The sequence below is a fragment of the Falco peregrinus genome, chromosome 4, assembly GCF_023634155.1.
Source record: "Falco peregrinus isolate bFalPer1 chromosome 4, bFalPer1.pri, whole genome shotgun sequence".
Lineage (NCBI taxonomy): Eukaryota > Metazoa > Chordata > Aves > Falconiformes > Falconidae > Falco > Falco peregrinus.
In genome coordinates, this window is record NC_073724.1 from 47843131 (window position 1) to 47868241 (window position 25111).

At 45.0% G+C, this 25111-nt stretch overlaps 2 protein-coding genes across 4 annotated transcripts in view; both read left to right on the forward strand.

Annotated features, from left to right (window-relative positions):
- The window catches only part of ZBED1 (zinc finger BED-type containing 1), a 59688-nt gene extending 43255 nt beyond the window's left edge, over window positions 1-16433 (forward strand). Inside the window, exons 1-2 of one of the 3 annotated variants that reach the window (XM_013296468.3) lie at window positions 4169-5048; window positions 11473-16433. In XM_013296468.3, the coding sequence (XP_013151922.1) occupies window positions 11524-13611 (2088 nt within the window). In that variant the 5' untranslated portion in view covers window positions 4169-5048; window positions 11473-11523 and the 3' untranslated portion in view covers window positions 13612-16433. Of the gene's footprint in view, window positions 1-4168; window positions 5049-11472 lie in introns of those variants that run through there. The other 2 variants (XM_055801431.1, XM_055801432.1) reach the window with 2 other exon arrangements.
- DHRSX (dehydrogenase/reductase X-linked) overlaps window positions 3797-25111 on the forward strand; it is a 168454-nt gene continuing 147139 nt past the window's right edge. The window contains exon 1 of the mRNA XM_055801434.1: window positions 3797-4122. Coding sequence (XP_055657409.1) covers window positions 3804-4122 — 319 coding nt within the window. The 5' untranslated portion in view covers window positions 3797-3803. The remainder of the gene's footprint in view (window positions 4123-25111) is intronic.

The window sequence follows — 25111 nt, forward strand, 5'->3', positions numbered from 1 at the left end:
TGCACTTATTAGTCCGTATTTTGTCCTATTCTTCTCTAGTCTAAAAAGGATAGGCTCTTCAGTGAATATGGACTGGAACTTTGTCCCCTTGATCCCTTGAACCTAAATGCTAGGCTAAAACCCCTCAGATTTCTTTACTGTGTTCCTGGGCTTCACATCCTTATGACTACAGCCACACCAGCAAGGGTCAGTTTTCCCCAATGACACGATTTTCTTGAAAAGTGAAATATCTGAAAAAGACTGGGAGGGATCAAAAGCCATCCTCCTTCATGGGCAAATGCTATAGTACCAGTTCTGTTACGCAGAAGGTTGGTGGTCTTACACTCATCTACTATGTCCCACTAAAGAAAAATAAATGTGTCCCATCAGATGGTTGCCCTCAGCAGAGGAGCCTGCTCTCGCTCCCTGGGACTTCCTACTGCATAGCTTGCAGACACCTCTCCGCTTGGCAAAGTTTCTTTCCCTTTCCAGTTAACCGACCCTCCCCAGGCCACTACTGAGGATGCCTAAGAGCTTACTGCTCCATATGGTCCTGCTATGCCCAAGTGCCCAGCATTAGGCAAGATGCTGCCTATTCTAAGGGGTACCTAAAATGACTCTTTTTTGCAGAGGGGGAAAAAAAAACCCATATGCAGCCTGTCAAAATTGTCTGCAGGTGCTCAAAACTCCACATGAATTCCAGATGCAACCCCAACAGACTGTTTCCCAGCACTGCTTAATCTTGTGAGCACCTCCCTGCTGAACCTGAAAGCTCCTCGGGCGTTTAACTTTATTCACCCACACATGTTAAGGAGATCCTGTTTTGGGAAGATAGGCACTTATCTCTTGCCTCAAGTCCCACTGCAATCCAGCTTAGGAAGACAGGCATTTAAATCCCTTTTAGAAGCCTGAAAAATTAGCAGCAGTCAGAATTATGTCTGGCTTCTTCCGGCATGGGCCATCAGCTTCGACATACGTGCAAAACGCAGAGAGCACGTCTCAAGCTAAGCACAGGAGTGGACGTGTACATTTTACTGTTTGAGAGGGATTGATGTGACAGTGTCGACATCTTAGGAGACTGCCCCAACTACTATGTCATGCTTGGGCAAAAAGCATCGACCTTTCCTACTGAACTGGAACCACCGCATGGTGGATACGAGGAGTTGTTGGCTCCAAGTTCTCTTGGGGAGCAAAACCAAGGGGAGCAAACTCATATACTTGGAAAACATGTGTTATACAGAAGATTGTCATGGAACAAACAAGGAAAATAGGGCATAACCTCATAACCCTCCTCCCCGTGCCAGAGAGCCTCTGAACTGCTAGGCTAACCTTGGGTTCCCTTTTGTCTGCTCTGATGTGGCCCCATGTCTTGTGCATTCCCAGCTGCACAGGCTCTCAGCTGCAACACCTACCATCCACGCTACCTGATGGTTGCTGATTATGCCATTCCGCTGGGAAGTTTGAGCTCAGGGCTTAATTAGAGTCTAGAAACATCACCCACTTCCTTTCTTATAGCTTTATGCATCTTTATGCAAAGTGTGGGTGGAAGCACTGTGATCACATACTGCTTCATTAGCGCCAGTCCTGCAGGAGGGACAGATAGGCTGGAGCAAGTATGGATGGGGTTACTGGCTTCCAACGACTTTGCAAGAGGGTATCTGTGCTCTAACCGCAGGCTGGCTTTGCCTGCTGGCACTGTGAGTTCACTTGCAGTCGGTGGAAAGAAGGAAGCACTGTAAGCACCTCAAAGGAAGCAGTCATCATCTTCTGCAGGTCTTCAGAAGCGCCTCTCTGTCCGCTGCCTGTACAGCAAAGCTGAGGGAATTAGATTGCTCCTTTCATCCCTTGCAGGGCTCAGACAGTTAAGATTTCATTGAGGTAATAATGCCTCAGCGAAGTATTTAAAGTAGATGGACAAGATTCCAGCCCAAATACTCGAGGTTTCTGTTAACGATTGCAAGAAAAAAACCCAAAGTATCAATAAGATGGTGATTATTGAAAAATCAAGTTAAAGGGTGTATCAATTTAAATTAGGATGTATTCTAACACACTATTTGAAAAGAATCAAAAGACCTACAGTCTTCTGTTAATATTTTCATTTCTCCTCTGTGCCCCATCAGGCTTTAGAAAAAATAATTAACATTAACAGAGCGTTGAAACAAATTTTCCTCATCCTTTCTGTGAGGCTGTACTCATGAACCACAGAGGGTTGAAAATTTTAACACCTTGTGAAAAAGTAGTGGGACCAATAAGACCATAATGTTAACCCATTGGTTGTTCCCCAGTTAGTCAACTCTTTGGATAGTGTCATCTGAGAAAAGGTAGAGGAGTATTTATCGCCTTATCAATTGATTTTATTCTAGAAAACGTGTGAAAGCAATTACATTATTTATATACAGATTGTGTAAATATACTGTAGGAAGTTTCAGTTTAATGTTGCAAAGGGTTTTCATTAATGCTGTAGTTCTGAGAAAAGGATGTAAACAACATAAAGGAGTAGAGATTTGATTTTTACTGAGATAAGCTGAAAGAATTCAACTTTACTAAATGATAGTGTTTCTTCTTTCATGTCATTTTATGTGATGCTCTTTCTACCTACTCCGCGCACGGTTGTGAAGAATATGCATTAATAATGAATCCTTTATTGATGTGACTTCATGATGTTAATTATTTACATTTGCATAATTCCATGCGTTAGTAATAAAAAAAAACATTCACCAGAGATACATAAAATTAAATGATTGGGTTTGTCCTGGAGCTACTACACACCGCTTTTACTGTATGCATATTTCTGACAGAAGACAGAAAGTCAGTTCTGCTGAGCGATCTAATCTGACATTGAAGAAGTATATCGTTAATTGTATTTTTTCTAGGAAGTACGTTTGCTTTTTTATAAAGGGGAGGAGGAGACTGCGTTTCAAACGCACTTCCAGAACTTTGCATGGCTCCCCAAGCCAAAACCTTACCGAAGGATTTGAAACCGACTATGTAGGTCAGCGTCTCCTCCCGCGGAAGGCCTGCTCCCATTTTTTGCCTTGCCCCGGTACTGGGGCTCATCCGCGTTTATGCAAAGCCGCCGGCTCTGTGAATGAAGCCCGCGCCGCCGGGGCCCGGGCTCGCTGCCCGCAGCCGGAACCGGCCACCTACCGGAGGGACCGCTAGGGAGGACGCGGTCTTCTGTCGCCGGCGTTCGGCGTCTTAAAGAGTCAGGCTGAGGATTTTAAACTGGCAGCAATAAACCTTCGGAATAAACCGCGTGGTACGCCAAGCGTGACTGCAAGGGCGCGCAGTCAGGCCGGTAGGAAGGCTCCGTACGTACACGGCGCTTGGCGACGGCCGGACCTGCCCCTGCCAGAGCCGCGGCCAGGCGGGGGGACGCGCGGCGGGTGCCCCAGGTGCCAGCGGTCGCACCCAGGCCCGGCGGTGCCTGCGGGTTCCGCAACAGCTGCAGCCGCCCCGGCCCCTCGTCTGTGCCAGCGAGGGCAAACCCTGCAACCGCCCAGCGGGCGCCTTCAGCCGCGGCATTTCGAGCGGGAGCCGCCCGCCCCGTCCCCGCCCCGGCGCTTCTAGCCCCGCTCGTCGCTGTAACAGACCCGGCGCTGGCCGCCTCCCCGGGCGGCCTGTCACACCGCCTGCCAGTCACGCCGCCCCCCCCGCTCGCTGCTGAGTCACGCCGCCGCGCCGCTCCGCTCGCCCCCTCCCCAGCTCCCCGGGCGCCCCGGCGGGGGCCGAGCCACCGCCCCGCCGCGGCCGGCCGCCGGTCCGCCCGCCGCCGCCCCTTCCCTCCCCGCGCCGGCCGCGGCGCGGCCCTTCCCCCGCCGCACATGCCCAGAAGGGCGGGAGCCGCGGCGCGCCCCGGCGCTGCTGTGACAGCGGCGGCGCTTTCCCTTCCGCTGGGTGGGGGCCGCGCCGCGCCCCCCCGGCCCGGCCCGGCGGCGGTGGCGAGCCACCGTGCCACGCACAGGCCGGCCGCTCGGCCAGCTCCTTCCCCGCCTCGCCCCGAGCCAGCTGCCGCGGGACGGGAGGCGGCCATGTCGCTATTGTCTGCGCTGGTGCCCTTGCTCCGGGTGTACTGCATCGGCCTCCTCGTCATCCTGCACCAGCTGCGCCGCCGCCTCCGCCCGCGCAGCCCCCCGGCCCCAGGTGAGCATCGCAGCCGGCGCCGCGGGGCGGGGCGGCTGCGGGACGGGGGGTGGCTCCGGGCCCGGGGCGGCAGCCCCCGCCGCAAAGAGGGGAAAGTTTGCCGCACCTTCCCCCACCCGCCCCGGGGAGGGCGGCGGTTGCCCGGGAGCGCGGGGCCGGGACCTCCGGGGAGCGGCGGGGCCTGCCCGGGCCGCACAGCACAGCACTGCCACGACCTTGGCCCGCTGCGGAGGGGGGCCCGGGCCGCGCCGCTCCCCCCGCACCGGGGCAGCGGCTAAGGCACCGCGGCGGCCCATGCCCGGGCGTCGCCGCCGGGCTCCTCCTCCGCCCCCCTCCACGGGCCGGGCCGGGCCCGCCGCGCCGCCCGAGGGCAACGGCCCGGGGGGGCTGCGGCTGGCGGGGCGCCCTTCCCGCCCCCGCCGCGCCGGGCCCCGCCCTCGCCGCCGCCGGCGGCCGTCAGGCCCCGGCCCCTACCGCCCCGTCCGGCCCCCGGCCCGCGGCCGCCCCGGACGCGGGGCGGGGCGGGGGGCCGGGCCCGGGACGGGCGGCTGGCTGCACGCCGGCCTGACTGCGGCCTCGGGAGGCGGCGTGGGGGCTCCGCGGGCCGGGGGTCCCCACTTCTCCTCTTCCTCTTTTCTGCCTTCTGACGGTTTCGCCTCAGACCTCGGCTCAGAGCCGCGCGGCCGCAGCTTCCCTCGGCCCCAGGTAGGTGCTTGGCAGGCGGGGAGCGGCGGGCAGCCTCCCGCTGGCCGGGCCGCTGGCCGGGCGCTCCTGCCGCCGCCGCCGGCCGGTCCTCCGCCCCGCCGCCTCGGGACCGCCGGCCCTGACCTCCCTGCCCCGGCCGCCCGGGAGGGGCGCGCACCCGCGCTCTGGAAGCTTAAACTTCGATACCGGCTGTCACTCGCTCGCAGCCTTCAAGCTGACGGGTGAGTGACACTTGTAGTTTTCTCCAAGGGTCCTCAGATCCGTCATTTGATGGAGAAGTTACGGTTTTGCCCTTTTCCGATCTGGGTCAACAGCATGTTTAATGCTTGCTAGGGGAAGGTTTAGTTTGCCAGAAAACAAGAGATCTGAGTTTCCTCTTTCCTCATGTTACACTTGAAAACTTTAAAATGTTTCCGAGTTTGTAAACTTACAGCGAACTACGTGTCCGGACGGATGCGCAATGTATCATCAGAGCTGAGCGTACAACTGCATACAAGTCAGTGCCTTTAACTTTCTCTGCTCGGCAGCAAGTGAGCCTTTGTGGCTCTGTCAGTAGTTTTAACCAGTGGAACAGGGGGGGAAAAAAAAGTCTTGGGAGAGCATGGTGTTTCGGTAAGCAGGCGAGGATATTGTTTTAAAGAATATCTGAAGTACTGGAGAGGAGGTGGGACAGGTACACTACACAGCAAGAGCATATTTGTGCATTTCATCACTCATGGCATCCTTGGGTAGCATTTTGTCTGCTTTTTATTAATTCCTGATCCTTCTGTGATAGGCCGGGATTCTTTTTTTTCATTCTCAAAAGACAGTGATAAAACCCCTAAACAAATGAGAGAACCCTAGTGACAGAAAGGGCATATCTGCCTACAGTTTGAAGTCATCTGAGCATTTTTCTAGCGTTAGTTTTTCTTGGCAGAGCAAAGCTGGGTATTGTGCCTAGGGTGTGTAACACTTTCCAAATCTTTTTTTCGAACTACAGAGAAACAGCATGACAAAAATGTGACCCGAGTATTTTTTGCAGTCTGTTCTTAGCTATTAAAAAAAAAAAAAAAAAAAGTATTGAATTTGGAAGTGCTGGAGGAAGGCAGTGAAGATCCAACCTGGGAAATGTCAGCTGCCTGAGTAGGACCAGGGCAGATCTGACAGCTGTGAAAATTTTTCTTTCAGCCCTAACTTGGTTTCTTCCAGGGACAAGTAGTTTCCTCGTAGGATACTTGTTTGCTTGGAGTTGCCCCTTGGCAGTTACCTGCTGCCTTGCTTTGACTTGCTGTGTCCGGCCGTTGCTTAAAAAAGTGAATCAGCTTGTCAACGGGAACTTTTTTATGCAGACTAACCTTGTTTCCATAATAACTTCAAAATAGCAACTGCAGTGCAACAAAAAGCAAAAGTGTTGGTTAGAGCATGCTTAATTAAAGCTTGGATCAGTAAACTACACTAGCACTAAGAAAACATCAAGTACATTTTCCAGATAGTAATCTAGAAAAGTGCGTATGTTTAAAATTTTCTGTATCTTTTTGAAAGGGAGTCTGTAACTCTCACAAGTACAGGTGTTTTATCGTCGGGGTGCCTTCCCTGGGAGAGCCTAGAGGGAAGAAATGGGGCTGGGAAGAGCAGGGCAGCAGTCATCCAGGCCTCCAATCCCATCTCCTTGGCCCCAGTTCCCCTGTCAGGTTTCCCGGTCTTCGTGCGCCCGTGGTGCAGCTCTCCCATGGAAGGTTTAAAACAAAGGGATGCCTGGTGGCTCGTCCTTGAACTCTGCGGGTGAGCAAAGGGGTCTGGTGTTGATGCAGCCCTTTGGCCTCCAAATTTTCCAAGAAAAGCTTGCTTTCTTGCACTTGCCAGGAAGAAGCGTTGTGGATTTCAATCCAACTAAACCAAATTTGTTTTGTTTTTCTTTTCTTTTTCTTTACCCGAGCTTAGAGTTGCACGCTCTCAGCACATGGGCTTTCACATGGCTTTTAAAAGTGACCATCTGTTTTGCCACATCCTACCGGGGGTTCATCTAATTTTTATATGTGGGATTCAAGACAGTTTTTTTTGGGAAAGAGGGTGGTTTGAGCTCTGAAATCTAGATTCACTGCAAAAACTTAGTGTTTGTTTCAAGTTGCAAACTGAAAAATTAGTAATAGTTGCTATCGAAGTGAGCCTTCCCCCAATAAAGAGTATTGGAAGTTGGTCTGATATTCTGATCTTGAAGCTCAGGGAACGGAAATACAGAGCTGGGAGGGTAAACGGAGTGCAGTCAGTGATTGCTTCGCTAACTAAAATCAGCAGAAGTAAAGGGGAACTTATGTTTAACTTACGTTAAAACATTTTTCCAAGTACCAATTGCACAGACAGTGTAACTGCTGATACATAGTGTAAACTGTGTTAGTTTTCAGTGGTCTAAATAATTACTAGTTTCATTAGAAATTACTGCCTGTATTGTTTTAGTTTTTTTACAGTGTTTAATCTTAATTATTTTGAGGGGGGAAAAAAAAGCCCTGCATGACTAAAGATCCTGATATAAACAGCTTTTTAAAAAGAAAAATCTAATCAGTGGATTAGTAAAAGTCAAATTAGTATTACTTGTGACACCAGGATATTAACACTTGAAATGTGGTCACTGAAAGTCATCCTACTGATAACAAAAATGGTCATACAGTCTCTTTTGGTATTTTAAGAGCTTATCAAGGAATTTATTTGGCATCTTCCTCCTGCATTTTTCTCTTCTGCTGGTCATGTTTCATTGAAATTTGAGGTAGAGGAAGAATAAATGCTGAATGTTTTGTAGTTTAGAAGTCTTTGTAGTTAAATCTGGTACCTGTGATGTGTGGAGAACTGGCTCTGAAGAAGGTGGTAATGTGGCTGAAGTTTAGAAGGCCTTAAAGACTACTCCCGTCCTTAAGTGATTGAAATTTCATACATATTTTTCATTTGCCCCAATTTCTAGTTGTTCAGTATCATAATTTGTACCAAGTTTCTTTACAATTAATTGTGAAGAAATAATTTGGGAACATGCATCTTTTAATTTGATTCACGTATCGAGGGCTTTTTTTAATGATTAAAGTATAATGATAGACTGAGCACTTCCTGGTCAAAGCTGTATGAGCGCTAGGTTGTAAAATATCCAGAGGTGGGTAGAGAATCAACCAGGTAGGAAGGACTGACGGCAGGCAAAAATGAAGTTGCATCTAACAATTAATCCCTCTCCCCCATGCACGCACCTAAGAGTTAGATAGTCTCAGAAGTGAGGAAACAGTCATTTTATGGTTGCCCCTGTGCTGAATGAGGCAAGGGTTGTGCGACGACGATACCTACCGTGTAATTAGGGAGGGTGCCATCGCTGTGTGTGCACAAGGGGGCAGAGCTAAGGTTGCACGGTGGCTACACGCCCCACGTTTCCTCACGTTCCCATGCTTGGTTTCACAATCCGAGTGACTCTCGTGTGGGTTTTGAACCTATTTTCTTTGCCACTGGGGAAACCGAGCCCTGCCTGGTGCAAGGGGTAGCACTGTTGCCCTTTGCAACGTATCTAGTTGCTGGTGTTTCAATGTTACGGCCCTGCCCTGGCGAGGGGAGTCACAGGTTTGTGTTAGGAGAGTGAAGAGGGGTCTGAGAGGTGTGAGGAGGCAGCACAACCTGCCCCAGGGAAAGCAGAGATGAGGTGCTAGGGCAAGGAAACTTGGGCCTTTCTTCCTCCTCCTCCTCCTGTGGCAGCTAAGCCCGCTGCGAGGCCAGCAGAGGATCCTGTCTGCAGGCTCTTAAAAGCCTCAGCCCTGGTACCAGCTGGTGGTGTTGGCCAGCTGCGTGGAAAGGCATGCACGGCGAGGAAAACAGCAGCTTCTCCAAACCTGCACTGTGTTTCAATGTGGGTGGGAATTCAAGGGAAAAAGGAAGAGGCACGTTTGTTAGCCTGGAGGCTTTTGTGTGCAGAAGGGTTTTTCGCCAAACCAAAGTAGTGCTGGTTTTTTTATCATGGAAAGTTCAGCAAGCTGAAAGAGAGCATTTCCTTCAGCTGCCCTTGTAACAAGCTGTGGGATTTCCCAAAGGCGGTGAGGTGCTTCATTCACAAGGGATTTCATTCTGCAAGGTGCTGGTGTCCAGTTTGGGTCTGAGTTGAAGCTACTCCAGATGTTCCCAAGCCTAGGCTATGAGCACTGTTCACCAAAAGAGGAAAAATTTACCTTTTCAGATAGAAAAATGGGAGGTATGTTTTTTTGGTTTGGTTTTTGCCATTTTTTTTTTCCCCTTCATAGTACCAGTTATGCTGTGTAACACTGGAGGAGAGACAGGGATGATTAGCAGTTTATATTTGAGCTATTACAACAGCTGAAGTGTGGTTTGCAGCATTATAATAAAGGCTGTGTTATGTTGGCATGTCCTTAACTGTGGCAATGCTACTCTGTGCCACTATTGCCAAGTGCCAGATCCAGCTCAACGATGGCAAAGCTGTAACATACATAAGAATGAAAGGTGGGGTGAGTTTGTAACACTCCCTTGCTCTAAAATAACTTGTATTTTATCAGTGTGTGATGAACTTTTTATGATCCAAGGTGTGTCATACTGATTTTAAATATTAAAGATGCATCAGCTCTTTTATTACAGTGGCTTCCTCCTTGCTTTTAGGAACTGCCACGTAACTGCAAAGGAAACTGTAGGATTTAGTGAAATTCTGGGAGCCTCTATACTCCTCAAGATACCAGGTCATGGATTGAAATGGAGTGATCTAAAAACAGTAACGCTACATACCGATACAATATATCTTGTTAATGCACAGTCTGATGCTGTGGCAGGTTTACATCATTGTACATTACGCCACGTTGTCTTTCAAAATCATCAGTTTTTGTGGAATTGCATACCTTGGTGTTGTTGATAGGCACATCTTTGGAATGAGGGAGCATTACCACGTTGAATCAATAGTTTATTCTGGCAGCTTAAAAGGCACTGAACGAATCACTGTAGAGGGCATTGCTGGCAGTCAGAACATTGCGCCCCTCAGGGGAAAAAACCCCAGGTCTACACCCAGAAGTAAATCTACAGAACAAATTAGGTAAAATGTTTGCCCTGCATCTCTTGTTCTGTTTCTAAACCAACAGCTATGTTTGAATGAATATGCTTAGTCTTGGTAAACCTGTCTTTGGTTTTTCATTCAAGACATTCAGAAAGTGCTGCAAAATACCAACTATAGTTCAGAGAGAAAATAGCTTTTCTTGGGAATATTCATCAACAGCAGAAAGCACACCAGCGAAGCTTGCACACGTATTTTTTGGAGATATTCCCTTGCAGCAATACGAACAAGTCAGATTGTTTCTTCCTCCTCCAACCAGCCAGTCTTACCACCCAGGGACTTCTGGGCTTGGGTGCAGGAGCAGCTCCTGATGGGCAGAGAAGGAGCAATGCCATTGCTTTCAGGCTGGCTGCAGGGATGCTCCCGATGTTTCCCTTCTGCTCTCTTTCCCTGGATTTTTGTGAAGGGGGCTGCATCTGTGTTTAACTGATTTACTTCCTTCTTCCCAGTCCTGGCCAGGCCCCTGGTGAAGGGCTTGTTGTCACAGGCGCTCTGGTGGTGGCGTGGAAGAAATGGAGAAGCGTCAGCATGCAGTCATGCTTTGCTGTGGCTTGGCTTTTTGGTGTAGCAAAATCAGCTCCAGTGGGTGCCAGCTGCCAGCACTGTGCACAGAGGCGCTGTAGGGCTCAAGTAGTGCTTGCACATGACTGCACAAGAAATGTTTTCCTGTGCAGATATTGAGGTACAGATTGCCAAGTCTTGGCTTATCGCCATGCTCATCTAGAGTGTTACCCCCTCCTGACTTCTGCAGCCTTTTGAAGAAAATACAGCAAAATTATTTTCCAGCTGATGTGGATAATATTTATTAGTGCTTCCATGTCTGCTTTTCCTGTAATTATAATGCACTGTTATTCCAGGAACCATGATTGTGAACTAGTAGTTCAGGAGATGGCTTTGATTTCAGAAAGAGGACAGGAAAGGTGTCAGATGCGTATTGTTGATCTGCATGTAGGTTCAAACTCCTTTTACTTCAGTAAGAAAACATTTTTACATTTCAGAAGAGCAGATAATGCTATAACTTGCATCACAGTTGGGGTTTTTTTTCTGGTTTTTTGTTTTTGTTGTTTTTTTTTTTTTAAGCAAATGGTGGAACAGTTTGATCCAACTAACAAAACTTCTTTCAAAATAAACAAACAATAAAACCTTTGCTCCTTCAGTATCAGGTTTCAATTGAAATAAATGTTAACAGTGAAGTTTAGTAACTCTTAGGCAAGAGGATGTTGGTCTAGCCCTAACTATAACTTAAGAGGCAGGAAAATGTTATAGCAGATCACCAGTTTGTGTGACAGTAGTGCGTCAGCTTTGTGGTGGTACCCCTTCTCTACCCAGAGTTATGTAATTTGAGAAGCAAGATTTACTCGGGTCTTCTAGCTCAATTTCACAGCAGAATGTGATATATTAAAAATCTTTTAAATTCTTGACATTCTGATGGGCTTCTTGTAGATCACACTTCCTGCAAATCTCATCTTTAAATTTGCAAATGTTATTAGTAAGGTAGGTTTCTTGATACGTTTGCAGAAACGTTAATTTCACATAGTTAAGTGTGGTCAAACTTTTGCTTTCTCATTGTATCTTTATCTTACTGCCTTTATCAGGTACTCATTAATGAGTGAAGGATCAAAAGGTGGGACGGTGGCCAAGAAGCAATGGAGAATAAAAGTTTAGAAGGTTCCCCATCAGACCTAAAGTTAGTGGCTCACCCGAGAGCAAAGAGTAAAGTGTGGAAGTACTTTGGGTTTGATACCAATGCAGAAGGATGCATATTACAGTGGAAGAAGATCTACTGCCGTATTTGCATGGCACAGATCGCCTATTCAGGAAACACGTCCAACCTTTCCTACCACCTTGAGAAAAATCACCCCGATGAATTCTGCGAATTTGTGAAAAGTAACACTGAGCAAATGAGGGAAGCCTTTGCCACCGCATTTTCAAAAATCAAGCCGGAATCATCACAGCAGGTTGTGCAAGATAGCCTCATCATGAAGACCTACCAGAACTATGAAAACAAAAAGCATCAGGAACTGACATCTGCAGTCATCAGCTTAATTTGTGAGGGCATGTATCCTGCCTCTATCGTGGATGAACCCACCTTCAAGGCCCTCTTGAGAACAGCAGACCCCAGGTATGAACTTCCGAGCCGGAAGTACTTCTGTACAAAAGCTATTCCCGAAAAGTACAATGCCATTAGAGAAATTGTGCTGAAAGAGCTCACTGAGGTTCTATGGTGTGGCATATCCACAGACATGTGGAGGAGTGAAAACCAGAACAGGTCATATGTAACTGTCGCGGTTCACTTTCTCAGCAGCAGTCCTGCCAACTGCCTGGCTGTGAACTCGCGGTGTTTAAAAACATTTGAAGTACCTGAGGATAATACTGCAGAGACTATTACGAGAGTCCTTTATGAAACATTCATTGAGTGGGGGATCAATACAAAAGTCTTTGGTGCTACAACAGATTATAGTAAAGACATTGTGAAAGCTTGCTCCCTTCTAGATATTCCCGTACAGATGCCTTGTTTGGGGCACACTTTTAACGCAGGAATACAACAAGCTTTTCAGCTCCCCAAACTCTGCAGCCTTCTTGCCAGGTGCCGAAAACTGGTGGAGTATTTTCAGCAGTCTACAGTTGCGATGTACATGCTGAGTGAGAAGCAGAAGCAGCAGAATATCCTCCACTGCATGCTGGTAAGCGACCGGGTTTCCTGGTGGGGAAGCACACTCGCTATGCTGCAGCGCCTCAAGGAGCAGCAGTTTGTCATTGCGGCTGTTCTCGTGGAGGACAGCAACAACCACCACCTCATGCTGGAATCCAGTGAGTGGAATACAATTGAAGGGCTGGTGGAGCTGCTGCAGCCTTTCAAGCAGGTCGCGGAGATGATGTCTGCTTCAAAGTACCCAACGATAAGTATGGTGAAGCCACTTCTCCACATGCTTCTGAATACTACCCTGAACATCAAAGAGAATGATTTGAAGGAAATCAGCATGGCAAAGGAGGTGATTGCTAAAGAACTGTCAACCACCTACCAGCACACCCCTGAGATAGACATGTTCCTCAATGTTGCAACTTTCTTGGATCCTCGCTACAAAAAACTGCCTTTTCTTTCAGCCTTTGAGCGGCAGCAGGTTGAAAACAGAGTGGTGGAAGAAGCAAAAAGCCTGCTGGAGAAAGTAAAAGAAAATACCTTTAGGACTGAAGAGAAATTCTTCACAGTTTCAGAAGAGCCCCCTGTAAAAAAAATCATCATCTCCTCTACTCCTCCTCCTACCAGTGTCATCAACAACATGCTTGCAGAGATCTTTTGCCAGACAGGAGGTGTGGAAGACCAGGAGGAATGGCATGCTCAAATCGTTGAGGAGCTGAGCAACTTCAAGTCACAAAAGGTCCTCGGTTTAAATGAAGACCCACTGAAGTGGTGGTCTGACAGACTAGCGCTATTTCCAGTTTTACCAAAGGTTCTTCAAAAATACTGGTGTATTCTGGCCACAAGGGTCTTCCCTGAACGCCTCTTTGGTTCATCTGCTAATGTTGTAAGTGCAAAGAGAAACCGGTTAGCGCCGGCTCATGTGGATGAGCAGATCTTTTTGTACGAAAACAGTCGGAATGGGTCTGAGGCTGAACCGGAGGACGAAGACGAAGGAGAGTGGGGTTTGGAACAGGAACAGATTTTTAATTTAAATGACTCGGTAAATGTAAACAACAATTTCTTTAATATCAGAGACAGTGGGTTTGTTTAACAGGACTGCTGCGGTACAGTTAATAACAAAGAAAAAAGTATTTGTCTTAAGTTACCAAAAATACTTCTGTTTTATGCTTTGAATGCTGTAAATATTGAACAGTTGTAACAAACTTGATTTAGCTTCCATTGTCTATGTTTTCCCCACTGTCTTAAAACATGAATGACTTGTGATTAAACAGCACTGAAATGAATGAGGAAATAAATTCTACAAAGACCGTGATTTCTGACTGTGGCCCAGATTTCAGAAAGCACTTACCCATGTGTTTCCTTTCCACTTCCTTCAGTGGGAGACAAACACATGCTTATGTGCTTTCTATCACAAAAATATTTTCTTGAATTAGGACCCCGAGCAAGGGAGTTTTTAAGATTTATGCCTCTGTTTGTGAATCCTGTGTGACTCAGGATGTTAGCTTTAAATTTTGGATTTTAAAACATTTTTAAAATCCATAAATCTGAGCAGTGGATATTTTTAGAGTGTATCAATGCTATGAAATGAAAAAAAAATATCTTGAGCCTGATTTTCTGTTTTCACTACCTCATGTCTTAGGCCTGGTCTATGCCAGAAAAGTTCAGCTGGTATATTTCTGTCAATTAGGGGACTGATGTATTTTTATTTTAACTGATACTGTGCTGGCATAGGCTGTAGTGTGGATGCACTTATACTGGGATAAGTTATTCTCCTTTCCAGTGCGGTGTAAATGGTATAAACACTTCTAAACTGGTATTGTTGTGTCCACGTTAGTCTGGTTTTACCATTTAACTGCAGCAGCTAAATGGCAAAACTTTTTTTTGTGTGTGTGTGTGTATGTGTCTAGGCAAGCCCTGATTGTAGTCTCTTGCGCTTTGACAAAGTGGTGACGAAGTGTGCAGGGTTGAGGTGGCGTTGTGTTACCTTGGCTTTGTTACGTTCTGGCTGATGCCATGCGGTGCGAAGCGGGCAAGGTATCGGCCCCTCAGCGGCAGTGGCGGAGAGAGGGAGGGAAGGAGGGTTTGGGGAGACGTGTACGGGCTGCGGGTCTAACATTCTGTCTAAGTTACAAAATCCTTAACCTCTTAATTTAAATGGGGACTTCGCCCAGGGTAGCTAGAAAATTTTGTTGGCAAGAAAAGCAAAATAAAAAGCTTTACTATTATGTAAATATATTTAAAAGAAGGGGACCCTTCCATTTCCCCACATGTATTTAGTGAGTCTTTAGGATTGTTTCTTATTGCGTTAGCACTTAAACCATCTTTTTTTTTTCTCCTCTTTTTGGTTCAGTTTGTAGAGTGGACTTTAGTCCCGTCCAGTCTAATGTTTGAGTACTGTTTCTGATTAGTTGTTGTGTATTGTAATTGCTCCTTCATGTCTCTACGCTTAAGTGTTTTAAGCCTTTTTGAGAACTCGGCAAACAAGAAAAAGAAAGAAAACCATCCCCAGCCCCCCCATCTCTTTATGAAATACACATCATAAACAAGAGTAGAGTTCACGCTTGGCACAGAGTGGGATAGCAGCCAGCATTTTTCCCTGAGGTGCAGAGGAGGACATCTTGGCATTTTCCAGTTAACAGTCAAAAGGTTTTTGGGGTTTTGTTTTTGTTACTGGTGTCTCGCCCCCCACCTTGGCTATAGTCTATGACTGTCAAGCACAATCTTTCCAGAGAGGTCTGTTGAAGACTGGCCAGTACTCTTCTAGAGGAAGAAGTTGGTTTTTTTCATCATGATGGTGACCATAGACAATTGGTTGTAGAAAGGGCCCAGCCAGGAGGAGCACAGAAAAATGAGAATTGTGATAGAATTGAATCTATTGCCAGACTTTATATTATGGTTTAATAGTTTTTGCAAGTTTGAGGCCTTGTGTTCTTTGTAGGTAGTAGGAAGGGGTGGGTGGGTGGGGAGGAAGGACAGAGGTTAGAGTAAAGGAGCACTGAAGTAAATAGCAGTGAACTACCTGGCATGTTTAATCCTGAGAAAAATGCATTTAACAGGTGCTGTGGCCGGTGTTTGGCTGTCAGTAGGCCTGGGTTTTCACTCTCTAGCCCCCTGAAAATTAATTTGCACTTGCACAAAGTACACACAGAGTGCATCCCGTTGGATCTTGCTACTCTCCACACCCACTGAGGAGGTGTATGTGATTGCCCAAGGTACAAAACACAGGCTTGGCCTAAACTCTCGCAGATATATAGGCTGTCTGTGAGGGTAGAATAATCAAGTTATGGAAGGGAGTGAGATACAGGGGGTCCCTTTTTGATGTTACCTGAGCTCCTGTGACACCCCTGCAGTCTGCCAGGAAGACCTCTTGGTTTTTACATCCGTTGAGTACCAGCTGGTGTCAGTTGTGTCCCCTCACACCACCTCCGCCTGCTACCACTGCTGCTAGCCCTCAAGAAGCTGCGCAAATGTTAGTGTGAGGTGTGTGGATCCTGTCTCACGTGAGCATAATTCAAAGCCGTGCCCTCACAACCAAGGCAGAGCCCAGAGCACCGCTCCCCTGGTCTGTGTTCAGCCTGCCCCTCTTAACAGCATCCATCTCCTGTTTGCATCTTTGTCCTTCTAGGGCTAAACATACGCAGTGATGCTTACAAGCAGATTTACTGAGATCGGTGCAATGCACTACTCTTTTCTTTCCAGCTTCTTTTTATTTTTTGGTATCCAAAATAAAACTGTAGTCGGTTCAATTGATGTGTGTCAGCGTTCTTTTAAAAAAAAAAGGAGAAGAAAAAGGAAAAAAAAAACCAACAACAAAGCCATTGTTAGTCCTACCCATTGTCTGTGAGATTTTTATTTAATGTTCTAAGCCTGGAATATTGTTAAATAAACCAGAAAAATAAGTTAGTTACTAGATTATTTGTCTGATGTGTGTTCATATCTGCAGCACTTTATGACTTTGAACTCTTCCGCAACAAGGGGAGGTTATATTCTAAGGTTTTGAAGCTATGCATTTATTTTCCTTTTGATCCTGTAAGTTATTTAAAAAAAAATGCTGTACAAATCTTTTGGATTAAAAAAAAATGAAGATGAAAAATGTCAGAAGTTTAGATGGTTTCTCTCGCTTAAATACGTGTGGTGTTTTTCATTTAACAACATAATTTTCTGTTGTTTAGTTGGGTGGAGAACCAAAGTTGCAGAGCTGTTTTAAATATTGCTACAACGTGAGTTAAACCCTGGTGTTATTGCCAAGGGTGGGCCCAGAACACATTTCCAAATTATGCTATTAAGTCAGATTTATGTTTTGTGTTTCTTGACAGCTAATTTGAATGCACAGCCGAATGTTTCCTTTTCTCTTCGGTACAGCTGAGACATCTTTTTGGAGGGACGATACAGGAACTTCAGCTTTTGTGTGTTTTCATGCTGGAAAAGTGATTTTTTAAACAGGCTCTCAAACTACGTACTTTATACCAATAGAATTGCCTTTGGCCACCAGCTAAGTATTTCCAATTCAGGATTAATATTCAGTGGGGTAGGCAAGGTTTCTGAGGGTTAACAACGTATCTAAAGGGAGTTTTGTGGGACTGACCAACCTCTGTGCAGGTATTTTGCCTCTTTGCTGTCAGAGATTACCATGAAGACAAAACCAAAACCTCAAACCAAACTGAAGTCGAAAAGGTGAATTTTTCCAGAAAACCATGTCTAAGATGCCTTGGTTTAAATGGATGGAATAAAGTTCTGGATTATTTGTGGAAAGGGTGCATTATTTTAAATTTCTATCACAGCAGTGTGTTAGATTAATTTAGAGGGTTTTCTTAATTAATGTCATGGTGGTCCAATTAGCTTTAAAGGAGCATTGTGTGCAGGCAGGAATATTAAAAGCAAAAGAAACGCTAATTGGTTACTTGTAATATTTTGTAGTACTTCTGAAAAGTGGCATGTAGCTCATGATCTTGTCCTTTTTGTGTGATAGCTTAAAAAGAAGGGTCTGCCTGAAGATGTCATTTCTGAAGGAGGGGAAGCATACGGATTTGAACACAGAAGTGGTATATTTTACATATTCCATAACAACTGACTATAGGAAACTTTGCGCTGGAGCATTTTAGTCTCCGCACACCATACTCCTTTCAGTGGTCTCCATTTCTGAGTGTCCTTTTTAGGGGATGATGTCTTTTTGAAGGTCTGGAAATCTGGGTTCTGGTGGTGCAGTGCTATGTAGTCTAGGCGGTCTTTTTGGCTATGCTGAGAAGCCTCTTTTGCTTTGGCTTCTGATTTGTTATGTTTTGTAGCTTCATTTTTTTGCTTTTAAAATTTTTTTTCCATTTTTCTTTATTTCTTTTTTTCTGTGGGTTTTTTTGTTATTTTTCTTTGTTTTTACCTAAGCCAAGATTATATTGTCTGTCTCACCATATTTCCTACAAATTGCTAGTCTTCTGCTAAATTCAGGATGTGTTTGTTTTTAGGGGATGTAGGGAAATTAACGAAGTTGGTTTTGCTTTTTAAATAACATTATTTGGTGCTGTAGGAAGAACTTGAAGATACAGTATAATTTTATGTCTGCCTTAAAAGCAAATCAGTAAAGTAAAATGTCTAATGGCTTTATGCTATTTAAACTTGAATTTCAAAACATCCCTACAGTTGCTGTATAATGCTGTCATTTTTACATACAAAAGCATTTTCTTTAGGTTGAACAATAAAAATCAATTAAATAGATTTTTACTGCTTCTACAGTCATTTTCAGTGCCCCTGCAGCTGGGTTAAAATGCCACAAGGGAACTGAGTTTACTATAAAAAAAAAACCCAAAGCAAAACACCGTCTTCCAGCTTGCCTTGTGTTTTAAAAACATTTTTAGTGATAAAATTTGATTTATAACTTTTTAAAAATGCAAAGGCTGTTGCAGAAAATTTTCAGATGAGTCCCTCAACCTCAGAGATGTCAATATTACGAGATAAAATTCAATTTATAACTTATAAAAAATGCAAAGGCTGTTGCAGAAGATTTTTAAATGAGAGTCCTCAATCTCAGAGATGTCAATATTACGATTTTTGAGCATTACACTGACATTTATGCACAAGGTGCTGTTGACTTACCTTTCTGCCAGAAGAAAAGGTTAGTGTTCATAAAAGTGATGCTGCCATCTGCAATGCTTTGAAGTGGGGATCAGGTGTATTTTTTTTCAGAGATGTTGAAAAGACTGGTACTTGCTGCACATGTGTGCTGGTTTCCATGCTTTACAATTAGGACTTTTTTCCAGTGACTTGAATTTGCAAAATCCTGTTCCTCTGTCCTGTCTCTCTCCCTGGCCCTGTCTGGGCAGAGTGCTGGGTGGGAGAAGCCCTGCTCCCCAGTGTGGGGTTCTCTTGCAGAGAGACCGTTCCTGGAGAGCAGGTAAACCTTGGTTTAAAATGGGTTTAAACTAGTTCCTTATTCCTGTCCACTGGGGCTACAGCACCTGTGCCATGCTGTGAAAAGGCAGAGCCATCAATTCTTCCCCCCGGGGTGGTGTACAGTTGAGCACATCGCTCAGTTGTACCAAAAGTTGCCTACGTGGCAGGGGAAGATGCTGCGGAATTGGGCTCAACACAGCTAGGAAAATAAGCTTGGAGTCAAAGACATAGTAAACAGTAGTGGTCCTTACTGCATGTCGGGATAGAAACAGGATCTGTGCGGCTCTGGTTGTTTGGGTTTTTAAGGTAAATACCTTAACATGATACTAGTTCGTGCTTTAGGCTGAAGCTGTGCCTGGGAACTTTTGTGAACTATTCAAATAGTTACGTGTTTAATACTCACATAGAAAAGAGTGTTCTGTGGCATTCAAGTAAAGGTTTTCTACAGAGAGTAAAGCTGCAGTTCCTATTTGATAGATATTTTGGAGATGAGGGATAGCATTTACAGTGGTTTTACAGGTATAAATACCGTGGCCAGAGGTACACACACATTCAGCTGTCAGAAGCGGTACGATAGTCCTGTTTTTGAGTACAGCAGAGGCAGGAGGGGATACTTCCATTTCTAATAAATAAGAAATGTTGTTATTTTAATGCTTTTAGGTAGAAGACTAATTAAAATGCATCTGTAAATCTTCATGATAGTATAATGCTTTATTTGGATATATCTGTAGAGAATTAATCCCTTTGGTTTACTTTGTACACTGAAGGTGTGACTCTATTTGTCCATAGCTGCATGCGCGTGATATCCTGTTCAACAGTGATTCCCCAAACAATGCACAGTAAAGTTATTTTTAAAGTGGCGATTTCTTTGATTACATACAATTTTCAGCATACATCTTTGTCCCCAAATACTTGCAGTCAGGAATGAGAAATTAATCTTTTATTTCTGCAATGGGCCCTGCTTTGCTTTTGAATTTGAGACATTTTATGTCTCTGTGTATCACTCTGTGTTTACAGACACCACCACTAAAAGTGTTCCATTCTCCCTTGTTTTTTTTTTTAATGTGCTTTTTTTCTCATGAGTCATTGGTGAGGTTTACAGTGATAGGAATTTACAGTCATAACAAGGAAGATGTCAAGTCAGCATCAGGAGAGCTCATGCCAGAAACATCCTGTCCTGTGTCAGGAATGCTTTGCTCCAAGGGAAACCTTCACGTTCTCAAACATGGCTTTCTGGTGTGTGTGTGAGCGAGAAATAAAGTGCTTTTGCAAACAACGCACAGTTCTGTTTTATGGTGGTAGTTCAGTCTGCTGTGAGTTTGTACTCTGGGAAGCACTCTGGTTTAGCACCGAATTCAAGTTTCTTGAGCACACAGCAGAACTCTATGAACAGAAGGAATTTAGCGACAATTAAATCTGCAAAATGCAATCGCTTAATTGATGAGAACAAAGAAGAAGTGGGTCCATCTAGGAAAACTACTGAAATTGTAACGGGAACCTGCAATTCCTGTCTGAATTCCTGACAGCATTTAAAAATACTAAATGATTAACCTTCCAGTAATCTGACATTTCAGATGCTGTGAAACAAGTAATTTACACACTTGTTGATGTTTCTGTGCTGCTGGTGGGTAAGCTCTGTTAGCTGCAGACCCCTGGGCTCCCAAATGGCCAAGGAAGAGTTTTCAGTAACAAGGCAGGGAGGAAGAACAAGCTGTTACTGTAATGTCCCTGGAGCATGTGGGAGCCTGGGCTGAAATGGCTGTTTCTGAATGACACTTTGATGCAGCCTCGCCGGTCTACCACAGATACACATTCACATGCAATCCAAGGATTTGCCACTGATCGTAAATCTGGCAGGTCCCAAAGGAGCTAGTGCTGTGGTGAGAAAGAGCGAGTCTTGCAGATGAGTGGAGCCTTCTGTGTGTGGTATGTATCTTTTAGCACCCCTGATTTTAGCCCCGTTCTCTTTCCTGTGCCAGCCGCGTGAACAGTAGTGCTGATCTTCGCTGTGTTATTTGCTGTGGGGCTCTTCTATTTGAAGTGTAAGACTAGGAGAACATCACCTGCGTGCTTTCAAGAGGCAGTGAAAGTAGGCAGAAGTTCACCTGTGCTGTATGTGGTTTGCTGACTGCTCTGCATGAGCAGTAGGTTGAGGGTGATATTTCGTTTACCCTGTAGTGTTGCAGATGTGCGACTGGCATTGCTGCTGGGAGATTTCTGCGTGCCTGGTCAGAGAAATGAGATAGGTAAAGAGCAACCGTGTGCATGTTGTATCTGAAGGTATGATGCAATCCCCAGGTGAACTTAAAGTGCTCGCATGAACTGGTTCTTTTGTTGTCCTGCAAACAGACTAACTGCCTTGTTCATGTCCTGCCCACTCCACCCCACCTCCTCTTCATTCCTTTGGCTGATGTTTGCAAAGATTTCACAGTTCTTATTGAAGATGGAAATTCACAGATAATGCTGGAAAATATTTGTCAGTTGTTGGGACCGTTGCATATACTTTTTGTGCCTTTTTTGGCAATGCATATTAGAGCTGATGGAACATAAAATTCTTTTTTTACCCAGGGATGGGATCCATGCACGTCTGAAGTTGGTTGTCGTACGCAGAGACTGGTAAACTCTTCCTACAGTGAGGGGTTCAGCTCAGCCTGCAGTGTTGGTCTGTCAGCTGCACTTCTGCCCTTTCTCTAGGCTGTTCAGGAACGTTGCTGTACTCTGCAGAGGGAAAACCGATTCCTCTGGATTGTTTTCCTGGTGTTTTTGTATTGCTGGGGCTGTTTTCTGGTCTGCGAGTGCCTGAAGGAAGGGAATGGGCCAGGGCTTTTCCCCTGATCCTGCTCCTTCCCTGGGCTGGTTGACCACCCTGAGAAGAGGATCGTCCAGAAGGTAACACTGCTGGATGATGTTTGCAAACACCAAGACTACAAAATGATTCATTCATTTTACATTTATTTTTAGGCTAAGATGAAAATGATATAAAATGTGGCCTAAAAAGGAGCCTTCAGACCCTCTGCACTAACTCCTTGAGTTAGGCGTCCAAATATAGATTTAGGGATTTAATCTCTAAAAGTGATCCATTTTGCATGCTCTGTCTTCAGAACCACTAGAAATGCAGGCATCGCAAGTGTGTCTCTTTAAATATCCTTTAAAGAATGGTATTTTGCAGTGGGATGTATATGCAGAACTTTTTAAAATCCAAACCATAAGTTTTCATTTTCTACACGTCCATTTTGTCTTTGGTTGTGCTTCAAAGGTTAGTATCCATAGGATCGTTATGTCTAAAGTGATCTATTCAAACATTTTAGGTCACGAAAGTAGATGGGCTTCAGAAATAAGAGAAATATTTTCACCCACAATTTATAAGCTGAAAGTCTTAATTATCCTGTGTTGAGGGAGCCAGTTGCAACTCTGTTCTAGAAAAGCGTGGAAGAACATGAAATGTAAATAATTTCACTTTTTTTAGGTAAAATTCCGAGAGTAAAAGGCTTAAGTGTAAGCACCCTATTTTCTGCTCTTGTATTGTAGCATTGTAGCATTCTGCATTGTAGCAATATGGAACGAGACCCACGGTATTTCAGTGAGCGTACAAGTGAAAGAACAACCTTCTTTTATTTAGTAATTTTTCTACTTGTGAGGATGTTTTCGTTTAGATGATTTAGTCTTAACAAGCATAACTTCAACAGTTTTAGCAGATGGGCATAAGCATTTCTGTTGCTTGGTCCTTCCTTCCTTGATAAATTGGAACTTTTTCTCCTTGTTCATGTAGAACAAAGGAAAGAAGGCAAATGGGGGTGCAGTGTTAGAGGTGGCAGGCTGGGTGTTTGCTTCGTGCTCACGCAGCTGAAGCACTGATGGATTTCAGAGGCGGGCGATGGGCTGTGTTTGTGCCAGTGGGGCATTTGGGTCTAAAGATGGGCAGATGGTACCTTGCAAAGGATATGTGGCCTTTGCTTTCAGGTCAGTACTATGCCAATCAATGTGATACTTGACTCGGAGCATTAGCTGGTTGTGCAGTTGGGAACTTCTGCAGTCAGTCTGTGTCTCTGCTTTTTTGGGGCTGTTTGGAGTAGCATCTGCTCGTTAGGTGATAGAGCAAACTGTTAGCCTTAGAGATGCTGCAGCTCAAGAAAGTGAGCTATAAAATGTAATTGTTCCTTTGCATCAGAAAAAGAGTTGTGTAACCAAATTCCACTCAGTCACGCTTTGGTTGAAGGCACCAAAGGTTGTAGAAATTCAGCTGAGGAACATAGAGTTTTACTGCCAGGGTAGTTGGATGGGTGGAGGTCTTGAGTCATGCAGTACCTTGTGTGGACTCCACCATGAGGCTGCCTGCGTGGGACAAGTTGCACAACCAGAAATCTTATTTGTCTTCAATGTGAGTGCTGAAGCAGTCTCAAAAAGTTTCACAAGGCCGGAAGGCAGGGGGAAGTAAGCATAGACCCAGTGATGTTATTTTTAGAGATATTTTTGTAGTAGAGTCATATTACGTTAGTTTGCTTAGACCATGCAGATACTGTCCCACCACAAACACTTTACCTGGGGCTCCCACACTCAGTGCTGGAGTAGCACTCGAGATACACGGGCACTGACATGTAATTCTTGATTCAGCTCAGTTATGGTAAAGGTTTTAGTGCATTGAATACACAGAGTCTTATGAAATATTTTGGTATTTGTGTCACTAAGATTGTGTGTCTTGCCTTGCAGACAGGGAAAGAGTCAAGATTTGGGCAGTAACAGAGTAGAAATGTCATAATTATACATACATACATGCAGTCCCCTCTTGGTGTTCCCAGAAACTTGTCTGCCAGTTTCAAGGTTCCCATCTTTGCAGTTTCTGAATGACAGATGCCATTACAGACAGTGATTTCATGTTTGTGGCTTTATCGTAGTGTACGAAATACTGCATTAAAGCTGCAGATGTGGTGGAACATAGCAAGGTTTAAATGGGGTTATCGCCATCCAGGGAAGAAAATATTTGACAGTTACTGTTGCTAAAGGAAATAACCAAAAAAGTGATGATATTTTGCTTTACATCAGGATTGCTTTTAAGAAAAAAAGGTGCCATAGTTTTGTAATAAACCTTTGACGTTTGCTTTCCTATCACTGTATTTGTGCTCTGCTAAGAGAGGTTTGATGTTTCACAGAAAATGCGTTAGGCAAGAAAACTACATCCCCCATCCTACCCAAAACACCATCTGAGTTGTGTAAGGCTGAGTAAGAGCGTTTGGCTCTGTTATGCTTCTGCTTTGACTGTTTTCTGACAGAGTATGCTTTCTGAGACTGGCATTTCGCTGTCTGAGGGAACGTCTAACCATGATTACTAACATTACTTGATATTTTAAGTTAGACTGGGTTAAAAAAAAAAAAGGAAAGCTGGACCTAAAAACTGCACTGAACTTGTTTCTGAAGGAGGACCTTGAGGGAACAGTTAAAACCTTTTGTTTTTCTTTTTTCTTGTTGGCACATTGGTAACATGGTGATGTAACTAAACACCCTGCAACTCCACGAGGAAATGCGCATCTCCTAGGTCACTGAGTTACCCTCTGTGACGTGAGCTTCACCAGCGTGAGAAAACTAAGTTACGCCAGATGAAAGCAAAGCTCAGTCACCTCCTGACCTCGCATCTTATGCCAGTGTTTCTCACACACAAACCAGGGGTTGAAGTTAATGAGCCTTATGAGCGTTCAATGAATTTGGGATTAAGTTTTTAATCTGCTGTGCTGCGGGCAAGGGTTTGATTGCCACCTCTGGCTGCCCAGGCATGGTGTGCTGCAGCAGGGGACGGGTGATGCTCCCTGTTAGCGATTTGTACTAAAACACCTGATAATTAGGGCCCGTACGCCAAGTGCTTTACAAAGCCAACCCAGAAGATGCTGTCTGCCTTAGGCAGGTTATTTTTAAAGCAGAAACCGATAGTTCTGTACGGCAGTATTGTAACGAGCACGTTAACCTGTCCTGGCTAAGGAAATCACAGATGAGTTGGCATCAGACCTCGTTCTATAAAATAAGTTCAGTGGTACCATTCCAAATGGCTTATAAAGGATGCAACAGTCTATGAATTACACAGAATCAAGGTGACTTTCAAAATAAACTGTTACTGGCACTACACTTTCTGCAAACCAGGACCAATGCAGTGAAGAGATGAGCTTGTAATTTCTTTACTGAATGTATCCCAGTGAACAGGCTGCCTGCAGAGCAAGCAG